Below are 27,731 nucleotides of genomic sequence, written 5' to 3' on the forward strand. Positions count from 1 at the left end.
AAAAAAAAAAAAAAGGAAAAGAAGAGGAAAGAAAGGAAGGAATAAAAGAAACAGAAAAGGGGAAAAAAGCTCCAGTGTTATTGAGTATGTTTTATATGAGGAATTGGCTCGTAACCACTTTATAGTCGTGATAAAAGCATTGCTACACTCGATCCCATACGCAATATTGGTAATGGAATCCAAGCAACATCCCAGGAGGACATGCTATATTTTTCTCCCAGAATAGATCCCTCAAGTGGCAACATTTATAGAGAGTTTCCAATAAGATTTAAAACACTCGCTTGTAGTATTCATATGACATGTTCTTTGGAGTGCACAGCTAGCTGCATAATGGGTCACACTGGATGTCATGTACTCTCAAAGGCTATCTTTACAATACCCAGTTTTTCCCCTTGAACTTTCCCGTTGCTTAGTAGTTGTGTGTAGAAACACCCACTGGTAGCAGCTTGACTCTGACACTGTATATATTTCCCCAGAGTGGTATCATCCAAACACCAACTGCAGAGCAGCAGGCGGCAGCTGAACACTCTCCTCTCCCTCAGGGGACAGCCTCACCACGCAGTAACCCCTGCCAGGAACAGGAAAACCTGAGAGGCAACCTTATGCATTATGATTCTCACCAAGGCAGGCCGAATATTGCCCGGGAGTCTATGCTGACAGGTGGCATGGTTTGGCAGATTATTATTATTATTATTATTGACTGATTATTTTTAATGGTACTTTGAAAGAAGTTTATTACATCATTACTGAACTACAATTGTTTTCACAGTTATGCTCTAGAGTTTCAGTTAATGATTCACAAGTTTCTAAACAAGGCTGAAGACTCACAAATGGGTGGGAGCAGAAATCAGTTCCTAATGAGACTGAAATAAATTGGGCTTAATTGAAGTACTTGATATGGATAGAGGCTGATTTCTAAGCCAGAGTGTAATGGCTGGAACTACATTGTCTGCAATGGGTGGTATGACTGGTCACCACAGAAAATGAAGGGTCCTGCCTCACCACCAACAGCCTCAGATCCCACTCACATATACTAAGGGCCATCACTCCCTTCAAAGTTGCCCTACTACAAGGCAGGAGACAGGCCAACGGTATCAAAAGACAGAGAACAATGCATTCTCCACTTCTGGGGAAAATCAGGCCAGTCCTGCATTTTAACTACCAAACTTTCAAAATGACAATTTGCAGAGAACACTCCCTCAGAGATGAGCATGTGGAGAGAACATGATGATGCCTTCCCTTCACAAAAATTTCTTGGGCCAAGGTATTTTTTAGTATAGGAGGATGGTAGAGGAAAAGTGAATGAATTTTTAAAAGAAGGCATCTGAATGTCATTTTATGTCAACATTCATAACAGAGGGCCTGCTTACAAAAAAACATAATCCTAGGCATTTGAGGTTGGGGAGAGGTTAGGGAGGCTGGAAAAGAGCATGGAATAGATACAACAGAAGATAAGACATAATCCCTGCCTTTTAAGATCTTGTGATCTCATAGATGGAATTGTTGATGACATATTTTGAAAATCCCACATTTTAAAAAATCAATTAAGGACCTACCTTTGAAAACAGACTTGGCTTATAAAAATCAGTATTTCAGGTAGTTTTCCCTACAGGTTTTAATTCACCAGGTGTTGACACTCTGGACTTCACTTTCCTTCTCACTATCCCACAGGTTTCACCCACGTACATGGTTGTTACATATCAAAACAAAGCTGCGATTTTTTCCAAAAAGAGGTTCCACATGGATGTTATATTTGTTACTTATTGTTGTATAATAAATTACCCCAAATCTTGAAAACTTAATAAAAAGCAAACATTTATTAACTCACATAATATCTGTGGGTTAAGAATCCAGGAGAAGCTTCTCTGAGTAGTTCTGGCTCAGGGTTTCTCATGAGGTTGCAATGGAGATGTCAACTAGAGTAAGGTCATCTGAAAGCTTCACTAGGGCTGGATGACCCGCCTCTAAGCTTTCTCATGTGGCTATTATTAGGAATCTCAATTCCCCATTGACTGTTGTTTAGAGGTCTCAGTAATTCACCCCAGGGGCCTTCCCATGAGGCTGCTTGAGTGTCCTCACAACATGGCAGCTGGCTATTTCCAGAGCTGAATGAGCCAACAGAAAGCAAGAAGGAAGCCCTTTTATGACCTACTCACATGCTGTCACCTCACCATATTCTATTTATTAGAAGTGAGTCTCTATGTCTAGCCTGTACTTAAGGGGAAAAGGCTTAGGGTACTCCCTTTTCAAAAGAAGAATATTGAAGACTCTGCAAGCATATTTTTAAACCACAATAGATGTCATCCTAGTTTATCCACTGGGACAATTTCTGTGAGGAAGGACTTATTTTTACCATGTTTAGGAAGCCTGCTATTGGGAGATTAGGCCAGGAAGACATTTTTATATTAAAATCAATGCCTAATGAACATTAGGAGTTTTGATAGCATAGTGCCTAAGGCACTTGACTGCTAACCAAAAGGCTGGCGGTTCAAACCCACCAGCCACTCCTCTGAAGGAAGGTTGGGCAATCTACTTGCCTCGGCAACCCAAGGAGGGGTCGCTATGAGTCAGGGCCAACTCGACGGCACACACAACAACAACAACAACAATGAACATTAGTTAATATTCAACAGTGTGTGTGTGTGTGTGTGTGTGTAAAAACTTTGCTCTGGGCACCAGGAACCACGCTAGATGCTATAGGGGATCAATATTGGACCTCTGTCAGGTCCTGCTGCCATCAAATGTCATAACATGCATAAAACAAGCACATAGAAAATTGTAAGAACTGTGTATTGGCAATGTCATGACCTTTGGAATCAAACATGCATCCTATTCTGCTCTGCAGCTGACTTCCTAGGAGATACTGGACTCTTTTTATATAATAATAAAGATTTGGCATTTAATCAGTCAGTATGGGCTTAGTCATGCTAAGAATCACAACATTTATTCCTCTGAGTGTTAGCTGGTACTTTTGCTCCACACTGTCTTTATTTCAAGACACAGGTTGATGGAGCAGCTACCATCTGAAATGTTGATGTCAGAGGGAAAGAAAAAGTGGTACATCATGACTGGCTCTTGAAACATGCCTAGAGGTGACAATGCCATTAACTAAAGAAAGCTCCATGACCATACCGAACTTCCAGGTGGCAGAATAAGTACAATCTTCACATGAAGAAGGAAAGCTTTAGCAAGAAAAGAAACAGTTTGCCAGATTTCAGTATACACACACTCATTCTAAAATCCTAAAATACCATCAGTATCTAGCAATGGTAGTGGGATATGCCACTGAAACAATTTGACTTTTTACCAAGATAATTGCAATAAGGAACCAGTATCTCTTCCCTTGTCTTGTGAAAGCCATTTTGGGTATTTGTGCTTTGGTTTGTCCTGTGTGCACAGAAAGTCTGAAAAGGAAAGACTCGTTTAGGCAGTGAAACTGGTTTAAACAGTGAAGTGGGGAAAGAGTACTTTTAAATTCACATCTTAACAGCTTCTCCAATGCAGCACCTTCAAAAGGAAAAATACTTTGATTACTATTGAGGGAATAATATTTTCTCAAAGAGTATTTTTCCTTTTCTTCTCTCACACATCAGTATTTGTTGGCAATTAGAGGATTCTGATACTGGAATTGCACCAAAAACATTTGGAATTTTATTAAAAAGAAAGACCTACTTTATGCTTTAGCCTAATACTCCTGCAGAAACCCTGGAAAGAACACTGAAACTGTTCAGAACAAATCTGGCCCTAAGTTGAGCCCAATGGGATAAATGTCAACCATGTTCTTCTCCCTCACCTCCTGTTGTTGTTATGTGCTGTGGAGTCATACCCGACTCATAGCAACCCCTCCTTGGGTTTCCGAGGCAGTATCACTACAGAAGTAGATTGCCCAACCTTCCTTCCAAGGAGTGTCTGCTGAATTTGAACCGCCAGCCTTTTGGTTAGCAGTCAAGTGCCTTAGGCACTACGCTACCAGAGCTCCCACCTCACCTCTTGCTCCTACATAATTATTAGGAGAGCAGCCACTACAATACTAGTTAGGGAATCACGAACAGATGTGGAGTAACACAGATATGATTTCATATTATAGTGGCATTTGCCAACATAAAAATTATTACAACTTTTGCTGTAAATTGTTCTGTAAATTTTACAAAATATGCAAAAACTGACATTTCAAGAGCTGAGATCATTTAGATTTATTAAAAGTTGAGGCCCTTGGGATTCAACAAAGGAAAATATATTTCTTTACATTTTAGTTGCTTCTTTGATAGGGCTTCTTTTATGTTTGTTTGTGTTCAACTCCATCCTTACAATTCATAAGTTAAAACTGGGCACATCTGAGCATTGACCACTTCTTCCAACTTTACCTATAGATTTTTCCTGTGTCTTAGGCAACAGATATAACTTCTCTGAATCCTAAATTTCTAATCAGAGCATGCAGCAATCACAGTCTATCTCAAAAAGTTGACAGAAAAGCATTTTACACCTAGAAAGCACTCTAAAATGTTTCCTTGACATCAGTGGTTTCATTGTCTTTATAGAACACCTGCCTAAGGATACTTTTCTCACTACTCTTGTCCTGTACACACATTCCTTCTCCAGTCTGTGTCCCAGTCATAATGAACATCACCAAGGTCCTTGCTGCCTTGGCTCTTCTCCAACTAGAAACTTCATCAACATTGTACTTCTTACCTAAGACTGTTAGAAAGCTGGTCTTCTAAAGCTGCTGCTCTCATCTGTCACATGCAGCTGATATGTATTTTTACAGGAAAGATACCATCGTCAGAGTTAGGATAATCGGAGTGCATTCACTAGCCCCTGAGGAAGCATGGCCGTGGTATGTGTGCTGTGAATGAGTTTACATTTCCCTTCAGAAGGAACAGTGTAGCACGTTACTTCAGCCCCTGTCGTCAGAATTGGGAAGTCACATGGCGTTAAAGCAGAAATCTTCATCAGAAATCAAGCTCTTTTCTAACTTGCCCCTTCTTCCCTCTTTCGACTTCTCTTGCCCGCATGCTCTTGAGATGAAGCTTGAGGACCAGTTTAGACCTTAAATCTCAGCTTCAATTGGGCAAAGCCAAGCCTTAGCATTGCTCTCACACCAGGTGCCCCGGATTTAATTAACGCTGCCCCTGTATGTGTAGGCAATTATTGTTGTAACACATGGGGAGGTGCTGTACTTATGCTTCAGTCAGGACAGAATGCAGTGCTCAGCCTCCACAGCACATGCAAAGCGAGTGACTCACGTTTCTTCACCCAGCGGGAAGCACCCATGCTGTGGTCTCTAATGTGTACTATAAGTGTGTTACTGTACAGTCCCACATACTGAAAACAATAATAATTTCTAAAGATGCCTGAATTACCCACACTTCCACAGTCTAGGTGGTTCCTTCATTACTGGGTCAGGGTATCCAGGATCCTAGCCCTAAAACATATTTTACTTCTCTGGGAAGTTTCATTTTTCCTCACCTATTGCAAACACGATCTTGCTGAACAGAGCTGAATTTTTAAGGCTGAGTTTGTGGTGTGGATTCTGATGGCTTCCCGTTAGTTCAGGTCTCTGAGGACCAGTGCCAATAAATGTGAAAGGGACAACAGTAGATTGGCATACTTTTCCATTTCCACTAGGATGAAAAAACTGCTATAAATTAAGTCTAACCTTAAATGTATAATCTGTCCTTGGGAGAGAAAAAAAAAGAAGGATATAGCATCTTCAAGCTCTTGGCATCCCTTACGAGAAAAAATTGGTTCTAAGGGTCTCTGATCTTGTGTTTTAGTAAAATAGAACTGCACGGCTGACTGACAGTTCTGATCTAAAGCATTTACGTTTAAGTTTTGATCTCTCTGCTTTTGATTAAAACTAATGAGCTCATTTAATTCAAAATGGGAATCTCTGATAAGAGAAATAAGGTTGATGTGATTGGATTAGAGGGGCAAATTAAACTCTTAGAGCAGAAGTTTGTGCTTATATAGTGTATTAAAAAGCTGTTGGCGTATTATGGCGTGTTAGATGATGAGAAAAATTTCATAGTAATTCATATTTAATCAGAAGAAATGAAAGTACTAAATATAACATGCCTCTGCTTTTCCCTCGAGTGATAAAAAGCTGTACATTTAAAATGACATCAGGTCCATGCTCTCTAAAACAAAAAAAAGAAAAAAAAGAAATCCTGAGAGAGAGACACATAGGAAAGGGACACTTGTCAGTAGTTCCATCACCCTAGAACAGAAATATCATAAATATGGGAAAATATACTATTAACAAAGGATGACACAAGAAAAATCCTGGACCACAGATCGTGAGCTTTCTGATGTCATAGTGACTCTCATTCTTTCTTTTATCTGAACCTTAATTTCGATGTGAAAAAGAGATTTATTTCTCTTGGAAATATATAGGGTAATTTCATAATTTAAATTTTAAAAGCTTGTTTTGTCTAGTCTCTGTTTATACCTATTTTCACATGTATTTAATTCTTAAGTCTCTTTATTACACACATTTCTTTACTCATCAGAGAAAATTAATGTCAATATACAGCTACTTAAAAGAAATCTTGTTTGTTGTTTGACATTTTTTCTTTTTTTTTATTCTAAAATAAGACAAGTTAAAGTACTGTTTTAGAAAAGTAAAATCAAAGGACTTATTAGCCTTAAAAACCCCAAAATTAATTTCTTTGCAGGAAAAGATTAAATATATAAAATACATTAAAAGCTTGTTTTTATAGAAAATAGATTTACATGGCATCTTGATTATTTATATAGTCGTGGGGATTTTTGGTCAGAAAGATTGTGACCTGCCATTTTGAATTTCACTAATAAAAATGTATTCTACTTGGTCTAAAAACATATAAAATGAAAAAGTGTGTTCATTAAAGGAGGAGACCATTTTTTCTTTCCAAAAGCAGAAAAAAAAAAAAAAGCAAACCAAACTCACTGCCATCAAGTCAGGTCTGACTCATAGTGACTCCTTCTTGGGTTTTCAAGGTGGTATCACCACAGAAGTAGATTGCCCAACCTTCCTTCCAAGGAGTGGCTGGTGGATTTGAACCGCCAGCCTTCTGATTAGCAATCAAATGCCTTAAGCACTATGCTACCAGAGCTCCTACAAAAGCAGAGAAGTGAGAAAAAGAGACTTTCCTGTCTGTGCATGAGTAGAGAGGAGGCTACCATTAGTAACAGGAAAAGAAAGTTGGTGCCATGAGGAATAGTTTTTATTTATCTCTGTCTGTTCATCCCATTCCTCTGTTTTGAGTCGGTTGAAAAGGCTTCATGATTCTTATTCTCCACAATGAACAAAACCAACGAGGAGAGAAAAGAGAGTCACTGGACAGAATAGTCTATCCAAACCCAGAAGGTTTTTGTTTTATGGAACTCCTGGTAGATCAATACAAGCAGGGATTTGTAGGAAGAAAAAAGAACAGGTCTTCCTCACCCTCCATCAGAAGCATCTCTTGTCTGTATCTTCGTTGATCCTGTAAATTTAGGGGTCTTCCTTTTTCATGACAGTTCTCACCATGTGCACGGGCCAAGCCTCAAGTTGTGCCGCAATGACTGACTTACTATTAGGTCCCATTTAGGGAGCCACTGGAAACTAAAAAGGCTGAAAAGCTCTTGCTAGAACTAGAACTGAGTTATTTTGGATGCATTAATTTTTCTTTTTTATTTTCTGCAAAGTAAACATTTTCTAAATGAGGTAAATTGATTACTACACTCTTAGCACCCATCAGTCATTTATTTTTAGTGAATTCAAGGATTGCACCTGAGCAGTGGCTGTGAGGGGCTGTGTAGAGATCTAATTCATGTGTATGTATTTTTGTATTCCACAGTGGAGTCAACAAGCCCCAGTCTGCTAACCACTGACAACACCCTTGAGCGTTCCTTTTTCATACGAATGAAATCTACTTTGACCAAACGTGGCGTGCACATCAAATCATCAGGATATAAGGTAAGCTGGGCTTCAGAAGGGAGACATTTCCATCTTGGATCAATTGTAGGTAATTTGCCATTGAGTTTTCTAGTTTGGGTCCATAAAATTAACACATGTAATCTTGAACAGCCACAGGATTCTTAATTATTTATCTTCCAGTCTCAAAGTAAGGACTTTATTCTTATACCTCTCCATCTCACATCAGACACTGCAGGTCAAAAAATGCCCATGTATGTCTTCTGTTAAACGTTTCTTATTAATACTCTATAAATGCTTCAATGCATGCTTTGATGAAGAAGGTGGGCCAGATTCATATCAATCCCTAAGATGATTGCTCCAGGACTAGTAGGAGTCCTACTTCTGTTTTCCCTGTTCATTTCCCCCTCTTCTTTTTAGAGAAAGAGAGCTCATTTTAATAACATCTTGACAACCAAAATTCCTACACATAGACAAGATAAATTAGGTTGGATGTCAGAAACCTAAATTTTGAAATTATGATTACTAATCATTCAGTTGGGAGCTCTGGTAGCATAGTGCCTAAGGCACTTGACTGCTAACCAGGAGGCTGGCGGTTCAAACCCACAAGCCACTCCTCGGAAGGAAGGTTGGGCAATCCTACTTCTGTAGTGATAACTGCCTCGGAAACCCAAGGAGGGGTCGCTAGGAGTCGGGGGCGACTCGACGGCAAATAACAATAACAATAACAACAATCATTCAGTTCCATCTTAGCATTCATCAAATACTCAAACGATAGTTGAAAGATAACAAAGAGCAAAGACCAAGTTTAGAGTCATAATCTACATTATTACCATTTAAAGTTAAGATACAACAGCCTTCTAATCTCAGGAAATTCCAGCATTTCAGTTACTATAGCAACATAAATTAAGACCTATGAAATTTATGAAATGCCTTTGGCAACCTGAATCTTATCAATTTTACAACACACATACAAGTTTCTCAAATAATATTTATTACACTCAGGAGGGAAAACAGAAATAGAATATACCATAGAGGTGGGCAGGATGATCCTTCCCAATTTTAGTGTTTAGAACTTCTGATAGCGTAGTTCTGTAGGGTGACCGGAGTGTGGTCAGGAATCGAACACTCATTATCTTTTGGTCTCAAAAACCTTATAAAAATATCAGAAGACTAGCAGCTGTATAAAAGTCAGACACTTTCTTTGAGGTAAGAAGCAGGTTCTTCTGACCACAACCTTTACTGAGCTGTCGTACAGTCTGAAAGACACACGTGGAGCAACCTTAACCTTTAACTGGACCGCTGCCCCTGCAGTAGTTTTCCCTTATAGAGTCTTGTTAGAATGTGGGGTGTTGGAAGAAGCAAGAGGCACTCTGTCCTTAGGACCATTTTGTACTTCCTGACCCCCTGAGTGCTATACATTTATTAATCATTAACTGTGTACAGTTGTGTTAACAGTTGTACAAATTAGCAAGTTGGAATTCTGTAAGCAATTTTGTTCTTCACCTCTCTGATATTTACTGGTTATTAGGGGCCATATTTCAGGAGAAAAAGAGAAGTAAAGAGGTGACCTACAGTTTGAAAAAGTAGTATTTTATATAATTCAATACCATTAGATAATTTAATTTTTTGAAAAATAAAAACATCTACTATAAAACAGAGGTAATAAAGCTCCACAAATTTTGGAACTTGGGATCTATAGATAAAAAGTTATGTGGTGTTATAGTTTCAGGCTAAGCAAGAATCCAGGTGACTTGGATTTTCTTTTTTTATTTGTATTGTTTGCTTGCTTGCTTGCTTTTGCCATATGTGCATCTCAGTGAAGCTCTTTTTTCTGCATGACCCGAAATTGGACAAGCTGATTTCCTAAATAGTAATGGAACATTCATCCATTCATTAGTTTGACTAATATTTCCTGAGTCACTACTATGTGCCAGGACCTTGTACTAGCTTCTGGAAACCCAGTGTTGAACAATAAAAAGTCCTTGCTTTCATGCTTCTTCTTCTAGCAGGATAGATAGATAATAAATAAATAAGGCAATCTCAGAGAGTGATGATGGCTAAAATACCAATAGCTAGCATTTATGAGCATTACCAGACTTTGGACTTGATGCAATTTACATGTATTAATCCTCACAACAATGATAGGAAAGAGTATTATTATTATTTCCATTTCACAGATGAAGAAAGTGAGACCTAGAGAGATTAGTTAGCATATCTGCCATCACATATTAAAAGGACAGAGCTGGAATTTGAACTCAGGTGTAGCTCCACACTATGTGTGCTTAACCACTAGGCTACAGTACTATGCAGGCAGTGAAGCAGGGTAATGTGAGAGGGAGTGGCTGATGGGAGCAGGAAACCATTTTAGATATGGGGTCAGAGAGCACTTCCTTGAAGAGGTGACATGTCACATGTGGATAAGTGGGACTACCAGGCAAACATCTCAAAAAAGAGTGTTTCTGAAGCACTTGGGGTTTAGGATTAAAGATACCTTGTTATAAGAAGGAGTCTTAAAGAAATAAAAGATTAAAAAGTACAAACTTGAACTTCCAGGATTGGAAAAGATTTAGATGGTATTCCAGATTCCATCCAAGCATATAATGTTGAAATTGATCACACTCCTCTGCCATACCCTGTCAGTCAGTGTTTCTCAAGGTATTGTGAAAGTCTCTACCCAATGCCTTATCCCTTTCCTCAGAACTGCTAAGAGGAACGTCTTGCCATCCACCATTCCCTCAACAGGATGAATCCTCCAAAGGATCCTGCTCACCCCCTCCTCCTCAGTGAACTTCTCATTAATTAACCATGGATGAAAGTTAGTGGCAGAACTGATGATAATCCCATGACATGACACAGCTGAGTAACATTCCTGTTTATCTGTATATTGTCAGTAAGTAAATCTAGTAGCTTATAAAACATTCAAATAAAACTGGTAATCACCCGACCACCACACAATAAACACAAATAAAAAGAAACAACAACAGTAATTTCTCTATACTCCCAGTATTCCCCCTAATTTATAACCATTGCATGCTGCTTTATTTTTCCTTAGTTAAAGATGCAAGATGTTAAGGCTCACTCAGAGCAGGTCACTGTATGTCTCTCTCCATTTTTCCTATTACCTTGGCCCAGGAGCCTTTCCAACTTTCTCCATCACTTTACTTGCCATTTCTTCAGTGCCATTGTCACTGACAGTGATAACAGTAACAAAATTACCTCTTACTGAAAATTAACTCTGTGGCAGCCACAGTGCCAAACACTTTATACTGATTTCATTTAATCCAAAAAATATTAATAACATCCTCTATGCCAGGCATTAACCAAACTTAACATTCTATTATTATCCCCATTTTGCAGGTGGTGAAACTGAGGCCTTAATAGGTCACATAATTTGCCCATGTCATATAGGCAGTTCAAACCCACCAGCCAAAGGAATATGGGTCAATCTACTTCCATAAAGATTTACCACCTCGGAAACACAGTGGGGGTCACTATGAGTCAGAATCGACTGATGGCAGTGAGTTTGGTTTATATAGCTACTAAGGAACCAGAATTGAGTCTAGGCACTGGGTTCCAGGCTTTGACCTCTTAACCACTTTGCTTTGTTGTTTAAAGGAATAAGCCCAAATAAGGGTTCAGTGGGATCCGGACCTCAACATATGGAAAATTAAAAAAAAAAAAAACACAAAACTCTTGCCTGATTAAAGCTTTCCCTGTGGTGGCCGGGTATGTCCCACAGGCACTAGTGTATCAATGATTGTCATCCCAATGCCCCAAGGAGTTCACAGAGATTTACCTTCCTTTCCAGGGATTAATATACCAGCTCAGGAACCCCATCCCATAACCAAGAATTCTAGCCAAAGAAGTGCCAGTCTGGGTCTGCTAATTCAGGTATAGAGTGAATATAAGTTGCTGTTGCTTGGTTTGCCATGCCCAGTCCTCAGAGAAGCTGCTCTCTGTCCAATGATGGTTCCCAACTATTAGCTGACATTCAGTTGTTTCTGTCCTCATTTGCTTGGAAATCCACAGCAGCTTGTTATCTGGACCAGACACTTTTTATGCCTCAGGGGCTTCCCTGTTGTTTAGGTCACATTGTTGGCCACATATCTTAACATAACACAGCTTTCATTTAAATTGCATGGCATCAGTATTCTGTCTTCTTGATTAGGTCTATGTCTGGGGGAACTTGCTAGGTATAGTACATGGGGTAAAAGGAGATAATGTAATCAGGAAAATTAGAGAAGTAAAGACTAATTGGGTCGCCTACTTAGCTCCTGTCTTTGGAGGGTAGTTTCCTTGGGTGTGGGACTTTAGCTTTCTAATATGCTCTTAAATGCCCACCAGCACCACTCTCATGTCTCGGGTCTTTATCCAGACACATTATGATGTCCTAACTCTAATAGTATAATAGAGCAGTCTTGACTGAAAAACACACACAAAAAGAGAGAAAATCTCTGTCATGTTTATATAATGCTGAAAATGTCTTTTAATTCTTCACAAAGGTAAAAATCTTCAAATGCTAGCAGTTCCTGCTATGACACTTACAAACAGATTACTAAGGGAGGGTGTGGGAACTCTTGAAAATAAACAGTCCCCCATCTGGGATGATTTGAGTATGGATTTGCCTGTAGCTAAGTGTTGAACTAAATGACTTCTGAAATCCTATCCAGCCTCCTTATGGTATAAAGACATAAAGAATAAGTAAACACTTACAAGAGAAAATAATAATCACTGGTTTATTAGGATTGCTGATAGAACTCAGCTTCAAAAATATCCATATCTAGAGCATCGTGGAACCACTGAGACTATGACCCCTAGCTGCTCTTCAGGTCTGGAATTGAACCCATACCTGCGGCTTCCAGCCAAACAAAAGACAGGCATATGAGTTGAACATTTACCTGAGGTAGATACACTCCTTGGAGGGAACAATCGTGGGAGAAAGAAAGGCTGTTTATGCACAGGGAGACAGCTCAGGGAGCAGGCATGCATGGAGGGATGGAGTAGGAAAGAGGTAACTATCAGGAGGAAGTGGGAGGGGAGCTGTTGCATTGTGGTAAACTGTAGTCAATGTCATGAGACAAAGTGGATGTGAAGTGCTGTATGAAAAGTAAATTTGCTGTGTAAATTTCCACCCAAATCACAATAATACATATATATATATCCATATCTAAACATGAAGCAACAAAAACAATAAATTAGAGGATGCTAATTAGCTAGAGAAAATTCTTTTGCCTTTTCTGAGCACAAATATAAGGAGCTCTGGTGGCATAGTGCCTAAGGCATTTGACTGCTAACAAGAAGGCTGGTGGTTCAAACTTACCAGCCACTCTGCGAAAGGAAGATGGGGCAAATCTATTTCGTTAAAGATTTACCAGGGATCGCTGAGTCAGAATCGACTTGATGGCAGTGGATTTGGTTTGGTTTTTGGTAAGCACAAACAGGCATCCTTTAGATTAGAAACAGCTCTTGTTCATTTTTAACAATTCATCTTCTGCATAACTTTTCATGGTTGAGTCTGTTCTGTGATTTGTTATATTTTAGATGTCATAGACCCCTTTGAGGATTTGGTGAAATCTATAGAGCCTCTCTCAAGGTAAATTAATTTTTATCAGGAAGTTTTTTGTTTTTTGTTTTTTGTTTTTTGTCTCTGAAGTTTATCCATTGATTTCAGTTTATGAAGTTTATCCATTTATTTCAGTTTACAAAACTCTATTTAATATGATTGCTAAGAAATGGTGACATCTTCAATACTTATTAAGACACCAAGTTTGTGCATCTTCAGAACATACATATTAAATCAATATAACAATAGCCCTTTCCTTCCTCCTTCCATTTATCCATCTGGTGTTAGTACACATTGAAGTCCTATAGCAAAAATACATCAACTCCTAGATCGCAAAAGCACACACCCGAGATTTGCATTTTTATCCCCTCATGCTGTTGTTGTTGTTGTTATGTGCTGAATCGGCCCTGACTCATAGCGACCCCTCCTTGGGTTTCCGAGGCAGTATCACTACAGAAGTAGGATATCCCCTCATGCAGATAAATCTAAATCTTTTGAAAAACTGTTTCTCAGGAAATAATTTTTAGAAAAAGTATACCTAATAAATAAATTACAACTTTAGTTGTTATTGTTATTATGTGCCACCAAGTCATCTCCAACTCATACTGACCTTATGTACAGTAGAATGAAACACTGCCTGGTCCTGTGCCAGCCTCACAATCCCTGCTATACCTGTGCCCGTGATTGCAGTCACAGGGTCATCCCATCTTGTTGACGGTCTTCCCCTCTTTCATTGACCCTCCACTTGACCAAGCATAGCATCCTTCTCCAGAGAATGGTCCCTTCTGACAACATGACCAAAGTAGGTAAGACAAAAATCTGGCCATTCTCACTTCTAAGGACCATTCTGGCTGCACTTCTTCCAGGGCAGATTTTTTAGTTCTTTTAACAGTCCGTGGCATTTTCAGCCAACACCACAACTCAAAAGCATCAACTCTTCTTCAGTCTTCCTTATTCATTGTCCAGCTCTCACATGCAGATGAAGTAGTTGAACATACCATGGCTTAGATTTAAGCACATCTTAGTCTTCAAGGAGTTATCTCTGTTCCTCAGCACTTGAAAGGGGTCTTTTGCAACAGACTTCCCCAATGCAATACATCTTTTGATGTCTTGACTGCTGCTTCCATTGGCCTTGATTGTAGAACCAAGTAATATGAAGTCTTTGACAACCTCAATCTTTTCTCCATCTACCATGATGCTGCTCATTGGTCCAATTGTGAGGATTTTTGTTTTCTTTATGTTGAGGTATAATCCATAATGAAAACTATAGTCTTTAAACTTCATCAGTAAGTGCTCCAAGTCATCCTCACTTTCAGCAAGCAGAGTCGTGTCATCTGCATATATCAGATTATTAATGAGACTTTCTCCAATCCTGATGCCATTTTCTTCTCCTTATAATCCAGCTTCTTGGATTATTTGCTCAGCATACAGACTGAATAAATGTGGTGAGAGGATACAACCTTGACGCATTCCCTTCCTGGTTTTAAACCATGCAGTATCCCCTTGTTCTGTTCAAATGACAACTTCCTGGTCTATGTACAAGTTCCTCATGAAAACAGTTAAACTCACTGCCATCAAGTCAGATCCAACTCATAGCAACCCCTCCTTGGGTTTCCGAGGCATCATGCCACCAGAGCTCCCTGAGTACAATTACGTGTTCTGGAATTCCCATTCTTCTCAATGTTATCCATAATTTGTTATTTTCAAGTGGCATTTGGGTCTACCCTTTCTTCCTATTAGCAAAGAAGTTGCATTCACTAGGATTTCCAACATCACAATTGCAGCTATATAATTTTAAAGCTTGAAGACTCTTCATATGCAAACCTGATTGAATGTGTATATTAACGAGTCTCAAGATGACAGCAAACTGGAAGGGAATTATGACTTAACTGTTTCAATCATTTGCAATTTTAGTTCTTGGTTTAATTTTTTAATAAACTAATTTTTAAGAATTGGTTTAATGCTTCAAAAAATGAAACTCCACAGTGCAAAGATAGAAACTCCTCCCTTTTGCTCACCTGCCATGTGAAAGGATTGCCAAAATTCATTGAATCCGCCTTGTTTTCTCCATTTACATGCCTTTCCCCCAATCTATTGTGAGAGATTCCCAAATTGCTTTGGGAGAGATTTTCCTTCTCCATTCTGTCCTGTACTCTATGCCCCAGAATATCTTCTCAAAGCCCCATTTATTTCTCTGTCCCTAAATCTTTAGTGGTTCATGTTGCCAACATATATAAGAATCTGGCTGCACCATCTCCATCATTCTTGGCTGGAACTCTTACCACCGATGTTCTACTAATCAAGGCAATCATCTTTCCTGAAATATGTGTGCATATTCACCTGCTATGCTTTTTAACATGCTGCTTTCCTTTCCTAAAATCTCTTTCTGCCTAGGAGACTCAAAATCAACCAGTATGGAACCACTCAAATATTACATCTTTTTTTCATCTTTCATGATGCCTTGAAGTAAAACTATCCCTTCCCTCTGTGCTAAAGTATAATTTTTAAGATTTTAAGTTCTCGGTGCCTCAGTTTTCTCACCTTAAAATGAAACTACTTAGAGTAGTTAGATCACAGAATTTTCCTGTAGATCAGATGAGAAAATGTAGGCTCAGCAAAGCATCTGGTTTCCATTTTATGGTATGCTTCATAGCTCTGTTTTCCCAATTTTGAAGGTAAGTAAAATAGAGGCACAAAAATGTCATTTGACTTGTCTAGGGTCACGTAATTAGTAAATGGCAAAACTGAGAGAACAATCCAAATCTTCTAATTCCTAATGTCTTCTTTCCGGTATACTAGGTTGCCTTTCCAAACTTTCTTATTCTGCTTTGTTCCATCAATACCTCGCACAGTATCTTGCATATAGTTGCACTCAATAAATGTTGGTTGGATTGAATTGTTTGCACTCTTCATCTGAGTTATCAATAAAAAACACTGGCAGAGTAGAGCCCTGTAACGTACCACTAGACATCCTACTAGTTGACGGCAATGTCTTTTAGATGTGACCATTGAAATAGCTACGAATTCAATTTGTATGCACCATGATCTGGCTTACATTTTTCCATCTTGCCTGCAAGGATTTTGTGAATCTTTATTAGTGCCTTACTAAAACCAAAGTGGGCCACATCTGCAGCATTACTCTGACCTGTCATTCAAGATTCCTTTCAGAAAATGAAAAAATAGAGTTGTTTTAGCATCTCTTATTCATTGTGACATCATGTTGGACTCTGGTGTTCACCACTTTCTTACTATTAAATCATCTTTCAAGATTTTTGTCTGTATGTTAAAATTTTGAGGTTCTCTCTTTTTGAAAATTAAAACAATATTTGCCTGTATTCTGTCTTCTGGCACATCTCCATGATTTCTCAAAGATTGCTAATATGTAAAGTGTTATTATAAGAAGGTTGGTTCTTTCTTTGCCCAAAAAGGTAACTGTGAGTTTTAAATGTACCAAAAGAAGTGTAGGTTGGAAATATGCCTTGGATTAATATAGGGGTCAATGTGTTGGTGGCTATTTCTTCTCTGGATATTTCTAAGAGCATACACTAACCTTATCAGTTAAGCATCTTTTCCTCCCAGACAAGTGTAGACAGAATAGATGCCAACTGAATGTGTCTTCCAGTCTGAGATTCAGAAATGTTCCAGGTGTCCAGGCGTATCAGTGCTTCTCCTGAAGCCTTTGCTTCGGCTTAGTATTGTCTTGAAATGATGACTACAGTATTCCTAGCTGCACAAAATATAACTGTCTTGTCAAATCAATAGATGAATTTTCAGACAGACCAAAAATTCTGTCAACCAATTCAGGCTTTCTAAGACTACGCATTTATTGCCTTTCAATCAACCCAGACACCCAGAATAAATTGAAGGGGATAAAAATTTCTGGGTAGAACTTACAGGCCGAGGTTATCCTGATGAAAAATGCAAATAGAGAAGTGAACCAATAAAATCAAATTTTAAAAATCCTATTATCTCATTTTGGTCCCTGCTCACCTCTGCACAATTGTCCATTACAATGTGGTTTCCAGTGTCATATTAAATACAGCTTACGTTGTTTCTGATCTTAAAGAATTTATTTCCCATTACCAACGCATGACAGTAGTTCCAGCTTGGGGTATGTCATTTCTGCCGGGACTAATCAGCTAGCTACTTTACCAACTAGAGGCATAATCACAAGGCATTCAGTGAAGTAAGTATCTGTAAATTCCAAATATGTCAGTAACTACAGCCAAGTATAGTGCTAACTTATAGGTACTTCGTTTTCTGTTATACAGATTTTAGAAAGCAAATAGGAGAGCTAAAAGTATCCCATGTTTAGCTAACATTTTAGAATGTTTCAGGTTGGTTTTCTGAGTCTTTGTTGGCAAAGAATAACCAAAGTGATGATTACAATGAAAATGACATAGTTGATGCAAAAACCAGTAACTATGGTGTTATATAATCTCTTTAAATCAATCAGTGTTCTCCAAAATTTATCATTAATACCCCTGTAAATATATTCTCAATCTAATAGCTTATTTAAAGTGATTTATTTGATTTAAATATTTTATTGCCCATCTGCAAATCATTGAATATGGTAACTTAGATAGTGTTACGTTGAAACATTCTGAAATTTTTCTAAAATTTTGCCTGAGACCCTGGCCTTCCTCTGTAGCACACACAGACACCATCTGTGTAATCATGTAACTATTTCACATTGAAACCATTATTTCTTGAGCACTGATGAGTATGTCTTATATATTATTTGGGTCCCTCAAATCAACCAAAACCATAAAATATTCTTATAAATCTTAAATTTAGTATTTTAGTAATTGATTAAAACATGTTTTTATGAAATAGTTGAAACTTCATTGATAATTATTTATAACTTTTCCCAAAAGTCTCATTATGGTAGATAAATATTTTGCAACCTAGTAGATATTTATGTAACTCTTTATATATAATGAGACTTTGGCCCTAAAATGAGTTTTAAAACACATATACACACGCAAGTACAAGACATCATTTTTTCAGGCCCAGTGTTCTGACATGCTAAGATGCCCTAACAGCTACAGAAGTCCACAATTTCTGTTTCTGTACCCTTTTGATTCAGTGATCTGAAGTAGCAATTATTTAAACCTGACAGTTTTCAAGGGCTACCAAATGCATTACCCCATTCGGCCATCATTGCCTCAAAACAAATCTACTTAAGAGCTGGTGAGCATATAGGCCATGGGATCACACAGCAGAAGTTTTAGACGTAGTCTTCCCAGTCTTGGCTCTGTGATTTTAAGTACATTGTTTAACATCTTTGAACACTTTTCATTAATAGGAGTACCAAGAGCACCTCCTTCATAGTCTTCCCAGTCTTGGCTCTGTGATTTTAAGTACATTCTTTAACATCTTTGAACACTTTTCATTAATAGGAGTACCAAGAGCACTTCCTTCATAAGTTTTTGTGGTTAGGTGTCAACAGTTGATTTTCATCTCATAGAAAACCCATGTGACAGAGTAGAACTGCCCTATTGGGTTTTCTAGGCTGTAATTTTAAGGAAGCAGATCACCAGCTCTTTCCCATAGGAGCTTCTGGGTAAGTTTGAACCACCAACTTTTTGATAAGCAGCCAAGCACTTAATCATTGTGCCACTAGGATTCCTTTCCTTCATACAGCTATTGTGAAATTAACTATGAAAATGCAGGTGAAGTGCTTAGCACAGTGTCTGGCCTATAGGTTCATGGGTGTCTATACATGAAGGTTCATGTTTATAGAATACATATTATGAGCTTGAAAATGTAGATCTAGACTATGCCAAACCTTGACCTCCAAATATTTATATATATACCTAGAATTATGGAAAATAGTAATTCATCAATAACATTTCAGATTATCTCCTGGAAATTATAATACTATTATATAATAAATAATAAATTATTTTTTCTGAATATAAAAAATTAATTTATTTCTAGAAAATTTCTTCTTATTGTACTGCATATTAATTTGATGGTAACAGACAAAATATGACTAAAATATGTCATTCATCCCTGTAACAAAAGAAGTACATACTGAATAGTTGATTTGGAATTCATTGAGTGTCATAACAAGACTAATACAGCCCTTTAACACAATAAATGAAGTAGGAGCAGGGCTAATTTGATGTGCTTGAGAAATGGAATAAATGAAACTTCTAGGCCCCTATAACCCAAAAGACTCCATTGGTTTAGTTAAAGCATCTGCATACCTTTTGGGGGAGGCAAACAACCACTGTGGCATGAACCCCAATGCATGTTATAGGTGCTATACAGCATTTGAGAGGGAATTCTGTTTACTCATTCTCAGCAGGGAGAAAGAGCCAGGATTCTGGAGTTCATATCCTCTCATGCGGCAACAAGGAACAAATCATCTCTATGAATTCAGTACCACCACTACTAAAGATGGGACTCTGGTAACATAGTGCCTAAGGCACTTGACTGCTAACCAGAAGGCTGATAGTTCAAAGCCACCAGCACTCCTCGGAAGGAAGATGGGGCAATCTACTTCCATAGTGATACTGCCTCGGAAACCCAAGGAGGAGTCGCTATGAGATGGGTCCAACTCAACAGCACATAACAACAACAACTCTAAAGATTGCCCGCTTCCCAAGTCTAAAAGAATAGCCTCATTGCAAAGCGTTTTGAATAACAAGACTTCTTTAAACAAAAGAATCATCTATGTAATCAGTCCTCAATCATTTTTAGTGATGTTCCAGGGAAAGGCTTCTGGCTACTGCCTTATTTGTTTGTATGTGTGTGTGAATTGTATTTTCTTCTTTGAATCTAAACTACTAGTTGTTGTTGTTGTTGCTGTTATGTGCCAACTCATAGTGACCCCTCCTTGGGTTTCCGAGGTGGTATCACTACAGAAGTAGATTGCCCAACCTTCCTTCTTAGGAGTGGCTGGTGGGTTTGAACTGCCAGCCTTCTGGTTAGCAGTCAAGTGCCTTAGGCACTACTCTACCAGAGGTCCTAAACTACCAGTAGGCAATGCATATCTCTAAATTGTGATATTGGCAGTATCACATAGCTCATAGTTGGCAATAGTTTATTGAAACAACCCATATAAGTTAGCATTTATTTAATTGATAGCATTTGTACTTCTCTTTCATTAGGGGCTTCCCACTGCTTTGTATTCTCCCTGGACTATATTGTCTTCAGATACTCCTATGGGTCACGCCCATATTTCATTCACATTGCTGCTCAGACTTCATTTCCCTCATCAACTCATCTACATATTACACAAGCACACCTTCTGCACCCCATCACCTGCTTTATCCTGCTGCCTATTGTTCTTTATAGCACTTACCACACTCAGGCACTATTTTATAAGCTTATTTGTACATAGTTTGTGTCCACCACGATTGTATAAGCTCTAGTTCCTAGAACCATTCCAGGCACATAGTGGAAACTCAATAAACATTTCTTTAAAAATGAATGAATTTATAAATATTGGACGACATTTGTACTGTGGAAGAACATATTCTTTTCTTGGGTCAGTGTTCCACCTCTTTCAAAAAGAGAGATGAAAACGCACAGCCAATGGAATTCAATAACAGGTTTAATTTGTTTAGTTTTCAAGTCCCATTGCTAGTATGATAAATTAAAAGTTTCTCCCTTTTAAAAAGGCTACACTAAGAATTGACATAGTCAATGATTTTTATGCTATCACATTCAGTTTTTTAAAAGTCAACATGTATTTAATTTGTACCCCACTTGTACCCAGTTCTAGTGGCTAGAGCTCTAGAAGCACAATCAAGAGTCACTTGATTATTACTTGGTAGTTCTGAATGTATCTAACAATCCTCAACAGCCCCTTGTCAAATGTCCTTCAAACTCTCTGCTTCTTGTAGAAATCATGAATACATAATAGTTTAATCGAGGTACACCTGGTTGGGGAAGAAGGGGGAGTCAGATTCACTATAATGTCAGCACTTTGCTCCTTACTTGCTTTACAGTTTTGGACCACCTGATGGATTATTCTAAGTTTAAAACAAAGTAAATGATAGGACTTGCCTTCAGTGTTCTTTGGTCATTGAACAATTTATTAGCTCCACTTTATACATTAGAGTGAAAGCCCCTTTGGGACATTCTCGGTGGGATGGGTTAGAGGATCTGCCTAATCAGGAGCATCTTGGAACTCCTGGAAAGAGAGGTTAAATCTGCCAGAAATTTCCAGCAGAGACTGGCCAGAATCACCAAAAGCTGCTGTATCATCTCACTTCCAAAGCTGATTTGAGAACCTAGTACCCTTCTATTACCGAAACCAAAAAACCAAACCCACTGCCATCGAGTTAACCGAATCACGCCAGAAGTGAGTGTTTCTGGGGAGGATGTTGTAATACTTTGGGAGAACTCCAGTCCTTGAGGACATTCTAGATGACTAAAACTACCAAGACTTTGAGAAATCAATCTAGACCTTAAATTGGGGACAAAAACAAAATACTGTAGTGATTTGAGAAATGTGCTCTCTTGCCTTATTCCTTAAACAGGAACAAATGAATTTTCCTCTTTAACACAGTAGGTACTTACCCCTCTTCTTATGCCAAATAACATACAACAAAATTTTCACATTAAATTTATCTAACTTCTCCTGTAGCCTTTTTGCACTTGGCTTATTGGTGAACATCTGTGTCAATGTTGGTTGAAATTAATATAAGTTTCCAATTGACAGTAGCTGGTACCTGCCTGGAATATTCTTACAGACAGTTGAGTTCTAGATAAATGCCCTTTAATGATAAGTGGAATGAATATGCTAATATTTGTCAAACTCCTCAAAGAAAGATATCATTGATATGTAAAGCATCCTTGCTCTTGAATTGCTATTTTGTTTATAAACTACCATCTTCTCTATGAATGTGTCTTATATCTCTTTCTACTGGAAAGATCTCGCAATAGGGTGACGCAATTTGCCCAAGGACACATACTGGCCGGATCCCAAGTACCTGGCTGCACAAGAGGAATGTTAAATTCTATAGGTTTCATATTTAGGACACAAAAGTGGCCATGCTTAGTACCTCCAGGTTCTCAAGAACTCAGATAACCCTGTAAATCAGCCATGGAGAATTAGAACCAAAAAAGTAAACATGGATTGACAATAAGTCAGTCAGTAGGTAAAAGGGAGTAAAGCCCAGAACCAACAGACCATACTGCCACTTTCTCATGGAGGCTTAACAGACTAGTCATCCTGGAAAGGCCCCTCAACCCAATCTCCCTCCACACACATATCAGTGGAGATGCGCCATGAGATGCCAGGAGACATTTGGGCCCAAAAAGAATATTTTCCCTTTTGCATACATAAATCACACTTCCTAATCATATCATCCAGTTCTAAAAACTTTAAAACGATGGTACTCTGCTAGTGGAAAATTCATTGGCACCTGCTCTTGATTTACTTCCTGCTTAGAATAATTTTTACACAGGTGTGATATCTCAGAGTGACTCTGTTCAAAGTACCAAACAGTGAGGCTCAGACAAGAAAGGATATGTTGGATGTTTGGGTTACAATGATTTCTGCTAGTCCTCTTTTTTTTACAGCATCATTAGTAATCTGTCATCCTAATAATAATAATTCCCTTTTGACATCATGGAGGTAAGAAGAAATCATCACTGACATCAAAAATGAGGTGATATTTCAGCAGTATTATTTCACTGAAGATAAATTGGAAAGCTTTATTACTCCCCATGCCTTTAAAGGAAGCTGAACAAGGCATATGCTGACCCTAGAGTTTATCTACTTCAGTTCATTCCAGACTGGTATAAAATAACTAATTTTAAATGCTCCAACTCGATTTTCAGAATGTAGTTTTTCCCCAAGGCTTTGTATCTACATAATGGGAACTATTTAGAAAACAAGTTTTACCAGTTTGTAATAAACTGGGAAATCAAAAGAAAAGTTCAGTGTAATCTAGAGTAATCTATAATTTTCATTCCTCAACAGCACCTTTCACTCAAAATATTTAGGAATTGATTTCATTCAATCATGCAATCAATACTGATGATATATCTATTACATATTAGACACTCTACTAGGTAGTAGGAAAATAAAGATGGATTAAATGGAGTCCTAGGTCCAAAGAGCAGAGTCTAGATTTATGCCGACACACAAAGAAATGATTATGAGACAATGTGCTATGTGCTATCATAAAGGAATATTCCAAGGGCAATGGGACAAAGTAAATAATTCTGTCTGGTAGAAGAAAAGTCCTCAAGAGAGCACCATTTTAGTCACCCCTTAGAGGATAAGCATACCATACATGGAAGGGCATTTTAGAGTAAACAGTATGAGCAAAGAGATGAAAGCATCAAAGTGCATTGCACAGAAAGAAATCTGGTACTCAAGGGAACCAGTATTAAAGCCATCTAATCTGACTGGGTGAATGTAGACTGTGGAGTTTTTGTTGTTATTGTTAGCTTCTGTTGAGTCAGGCCCCCAACTCATGGCATCCCGTTCACAATGGAACAAAACATTGCCCGATCGTGTACCATCTGCATGATCAGTTGGGGTGGAACTTTTGTGATCCCTAGAGTTTTCAGTGGCTGATTTTTGGAAGTTTATCACCAAGCCTTTTCTTTCAAGTTCTTCTTAATCTGGAAGCTCCACTGAAACTTGCTTACCACAAAACCACCAGCCACTCCTCAGAAGGAAGATTGGGCAATCTACTTCCATAGTGATACTGCCTTGGAAACCCAAGGAGGGGTCACTATGAGTCAGGTCTGACTTGACGGCACATAACAACAACAACAACAACAACACAACAACATGCAGACCTCCACTGACAGATGGCTATCTGTGCAGGAGGTACATTGGCCAGGAATCAAACCCAGGACTCCCTTAATGAAAGAATGAATTCCACCACTGAGAATACCTGCCCAATGGGCAAATCATTGTTTGAGGTAACAGCATGATTGGGAATGTTTCATTATTAACTATACTTCTTGGATTTGTTGTTAAAGAGTTATATATCACTGTTTTCTAACAAAGAAACAGAAAGGGTTATTCTCAGCCTATAATGTAAAATAATAAGTATGTGGATTCAGTAAGTCATTGAATAATTCTTTGTGGAATTTTTTCAATGTATTTTCCTTCTACCATGCTGTCAACATGAGTGTAGAGATTTTTCCCTCCTGAATCTTAGATTTCTGGCATAAATACACATCCTGAGAGGAGAAATATGATCTTTCTAGAACTTAATGAAAAAAACTTAAATTTCTATACATTGAAATCTTGGATTGCAAAATGAATCATAAATAGGAAGTATCATACAGACCTCAATCACCTGAATGATTGGTCTATATACTGTTTGGTATCTAGATTTTTATGTGCTTTGGTAGCATAGTGCCTAAGGTACTTGACTGCTAACCAGAAGGCTAACCCACCAGCCACTCCTTGGAACGAAGGTTGGGTAATTTACATCCTTAGTGATACTGCCTCAGGAAACCCAAGAAGGGGTTGCTGTAAGTCAGGTCTGACTCGGCGATACATAACAACATCTAGATATTTTGAAACGTCTGTGTATTTTACGCAATATAAAGTGTCTACATTTCTAGAAGCCAAAAGACTCCCTTAGATATACCGTTTAATAAAACAACTATTTTTAAGGATGATGATTTTTTTTTTTCCCATTAGAAAAAATTATTTGTTCTTCAACTCATTTACTTCTGGTCTTGGTTGACTATTCAGTCTTTTACTAATTGTAGCAACATTTGTGAACTGTATAATCAGAAGACCCACCTACTTTGTTCCATTGAGATCTGTGTGTGTCAGCTCATTCATAACTCATCCATAATGCAACAATTGTTCTAAACTGAACAGTAACTGATGACATAAAATCTGGATCTTATATCCATGCAAATATTCAATATTATATGGAACTGTTTCAAAAATGGAATATAATATATAATCACTGGATTTTCAATATGAGCAAATTTTCATCCTTTCTCCTTCCCACCCGTCACCAGAAAATAAACTTTTATACTCCTAGACTGAATGTTTAATTACTTTCTTAAAAGAAAGCTTTCAACAAATAAAGAGAAGAAAACCTTTTCCCTTCCTCCTCATTTTTGCAGCGTCTGCACAGGCTTTATATTTCTATCACAGATAATATGAAACTTTGGTGCTTTGTGTTGTAGATCATTAGCTGAGGTGCTTTTTATCTGCTTGATTTTATTTATTTTTCTTGCTCAAACATCTTTTTCTTCTCTGAATAATCAATGCTCTCAATTACTCTCAAATGCATCTACTTGTATCACCACAAACCTAGTATAACCCTTGGAGTACACTCTGAAACCTTCCAAAAGCCATTTAAGAGTACATCTTTTTGTTTAAGTCAGCTCTCAGGATAAAAGGGGAAATCACATCCCCTGTTGGCTCTTGGCTCTTTATCATTACCATATGCAGAGACTAGAAGAGAGAACTGGACAAAATATTTCATTTCTTTACATGTACTAAAGTAACACAGAGCTGATGCACAATAAACAAATATGCATTATGGGTTATTTTCAGTCACTTTATAGACATATGCATTCATAAATTTTGATACGGTTGTAAGAAGCAGACTTTGATGGGCCCAAACTCACAGACAAGCTTTCGATCACTGGAGCAACCACAGTCTAACTTTATGTTGACAATTTATCAGCCCTTCTCTGTCAAGGAAAATAGTTTTTTAGTGCTTGCCTATTAGCAATCACATGCATAATATGAAATTGAGTTTTGGGGAGGACGGCCTGCCATCTGTCTTTCTGATATTTTTTTTTTCCAGTGTTTCATACTCAAGTTCAACTCTGTGTATCAGAATGCTGTAAAACAGGAATCACCCATAACATGGGCACTTAGCAAGAAAAATGGGCCAGATACCAATGTAATCTTTTAACTTGCAGACTTCTAAAAAGGAAAATCATTGATACCCCAATCTGTGCATTATTTTTGAGTGCACTTCAAATCCTGCCTGCCTCTCAAAGCCGACTTTGGTATAGCTGGTTCTTCTTAGAGAAGAGTTCATTAGTGTGCTTTGAAAAGTGTTAAAACACTTTAATGAAAATAAAAATTCAAAGAGAAAATAGAATGCAATGTGAGGTTAAGAAAATGGAGCTCTAAAGAAGTAGTGTGAAGAATGAAAAAGATGTATTTAGTTTTCCTTCCAAGTTCCAATATGCTAAGATTTTTATCAATAATATTGTTTTTCTATAACAATACCTGCCTCAGGGAAAATCTGCTCTGTAGCTGTCAGGATTATACTTCTCAAAATATGCTTAAGATGATTCTGTTAAATTGATAAAAAGTGGTACACTCCATAACGTAGAAGGATTGCTCAAAAGAACATTCCCAAGTCTTTCATGTGTAACTGCATTTGTGCTGCAGGGCATTTATTATGCTATAAATGCCATCACTGATTTTGGCCAGTTCAGATTGATTCTGCAGTAACTGTAAGTAATGAACCTTCCAGAGCCAAAGGGAGGAGGGAAGGAGGAGGAGGAAAAGTAGCCAATACACAGTGGCTGTGGGAATACAAATCGTAGGGTTCATTTAGTCACAGCTTTTATCAGATCATGCAGCCAATACCCTATAAAGGAGGAAAAATATATCCAGAAAAATCTACCATTTCCTTGATCTGACTCCAGTCACTACAACAGGCAAACACAACGAGAACATTTCTTGGGGAAAGGAAGCAATTTCTTTTTCCTTGAGCCTTTACTTCCCAAACTTGATCCCATGCACCTTTTTTTCTCCTAATGAACTGTGGGCCGATGTCCACACTACAAGAGTGACAATATATAGAGCTGTCCTTTCCTAGGGAAAAGCTAGCCATTCCTGAAGCCTGGCCTTCTTCAGTTGCCAGTGCCTGGTGCTGGATGGACCCTCAGCCCAGAGGAGGTTCCCAGGAGTGGGAAGTAACAATCCTCTCTCTGTTCAGACTTCTGAAGAGAGGAAAGTCAGTTACCCTAGAGATGTGCATTCCTGAACCCATTAGGAAAGTAAGCTAACCAGTGAGATGAGTAGCAGAAGAAAAGCATACTCAGAGGTGGTAGCCAGGGAAAAAGGGGGATAAATGAAACAGGCTAAGGTCTATTAGAAGATTTTGTTCCCTGATATTCTTTAAAACTGAGTACTAAAGAAATGGGTTGGTTTTGGGGAGTGGAATAGAATGTGATTTGGGATCATGGATATCAGCAGTGATAAAACAAGCTTGAGAGTAGAGGCTTTGGAAAATAGGAAGGAAGAGAGGAATATGGGAGAGGATGACATTAAAGATACATTTCACC

General features: G+C 38.2%; 1 protein-coding gene across 1 annotated transcript in view; it reads left to right on the forward strand.

The window, feature by feature from the left end:
- NPAS3 (neuronal PAS domain protein 3) overlaps window positions 1-27,731 on the forward strand; it is a 1,311,878-nt gene that overhangs the window by 1,225,304 nt on the left and 58,843 nt on the right. Inside the window, exon 7 of the mRNA XM_007938532.1 lies at window positions 7,821-7,939. Coding sequence (XP_007936723.1) covers window positions 7,821-7,939 — 119 coding nt within the window. The remainder of the gene's footprint in view (window positions 1-7,820; window positions 7,940-27,731) is intronic.

This window comes from Orycteropus afer, unplaced genomic scaffold, assembly GCF_000298275.1.
Source record: "Orycteropus afer afer isolate SDZICR_OR568_19922 unplaced genomic scaffold, OryAfe1.0 scaffold00051, whole genome shotgun sequence".
Classification (NCBI taxonomy): Eukaryota; Metazoa; Chordata; class Mammalia; order Tubulidentata; family Orycteropodidae; genus Orycteropus; species Orycteropus afer.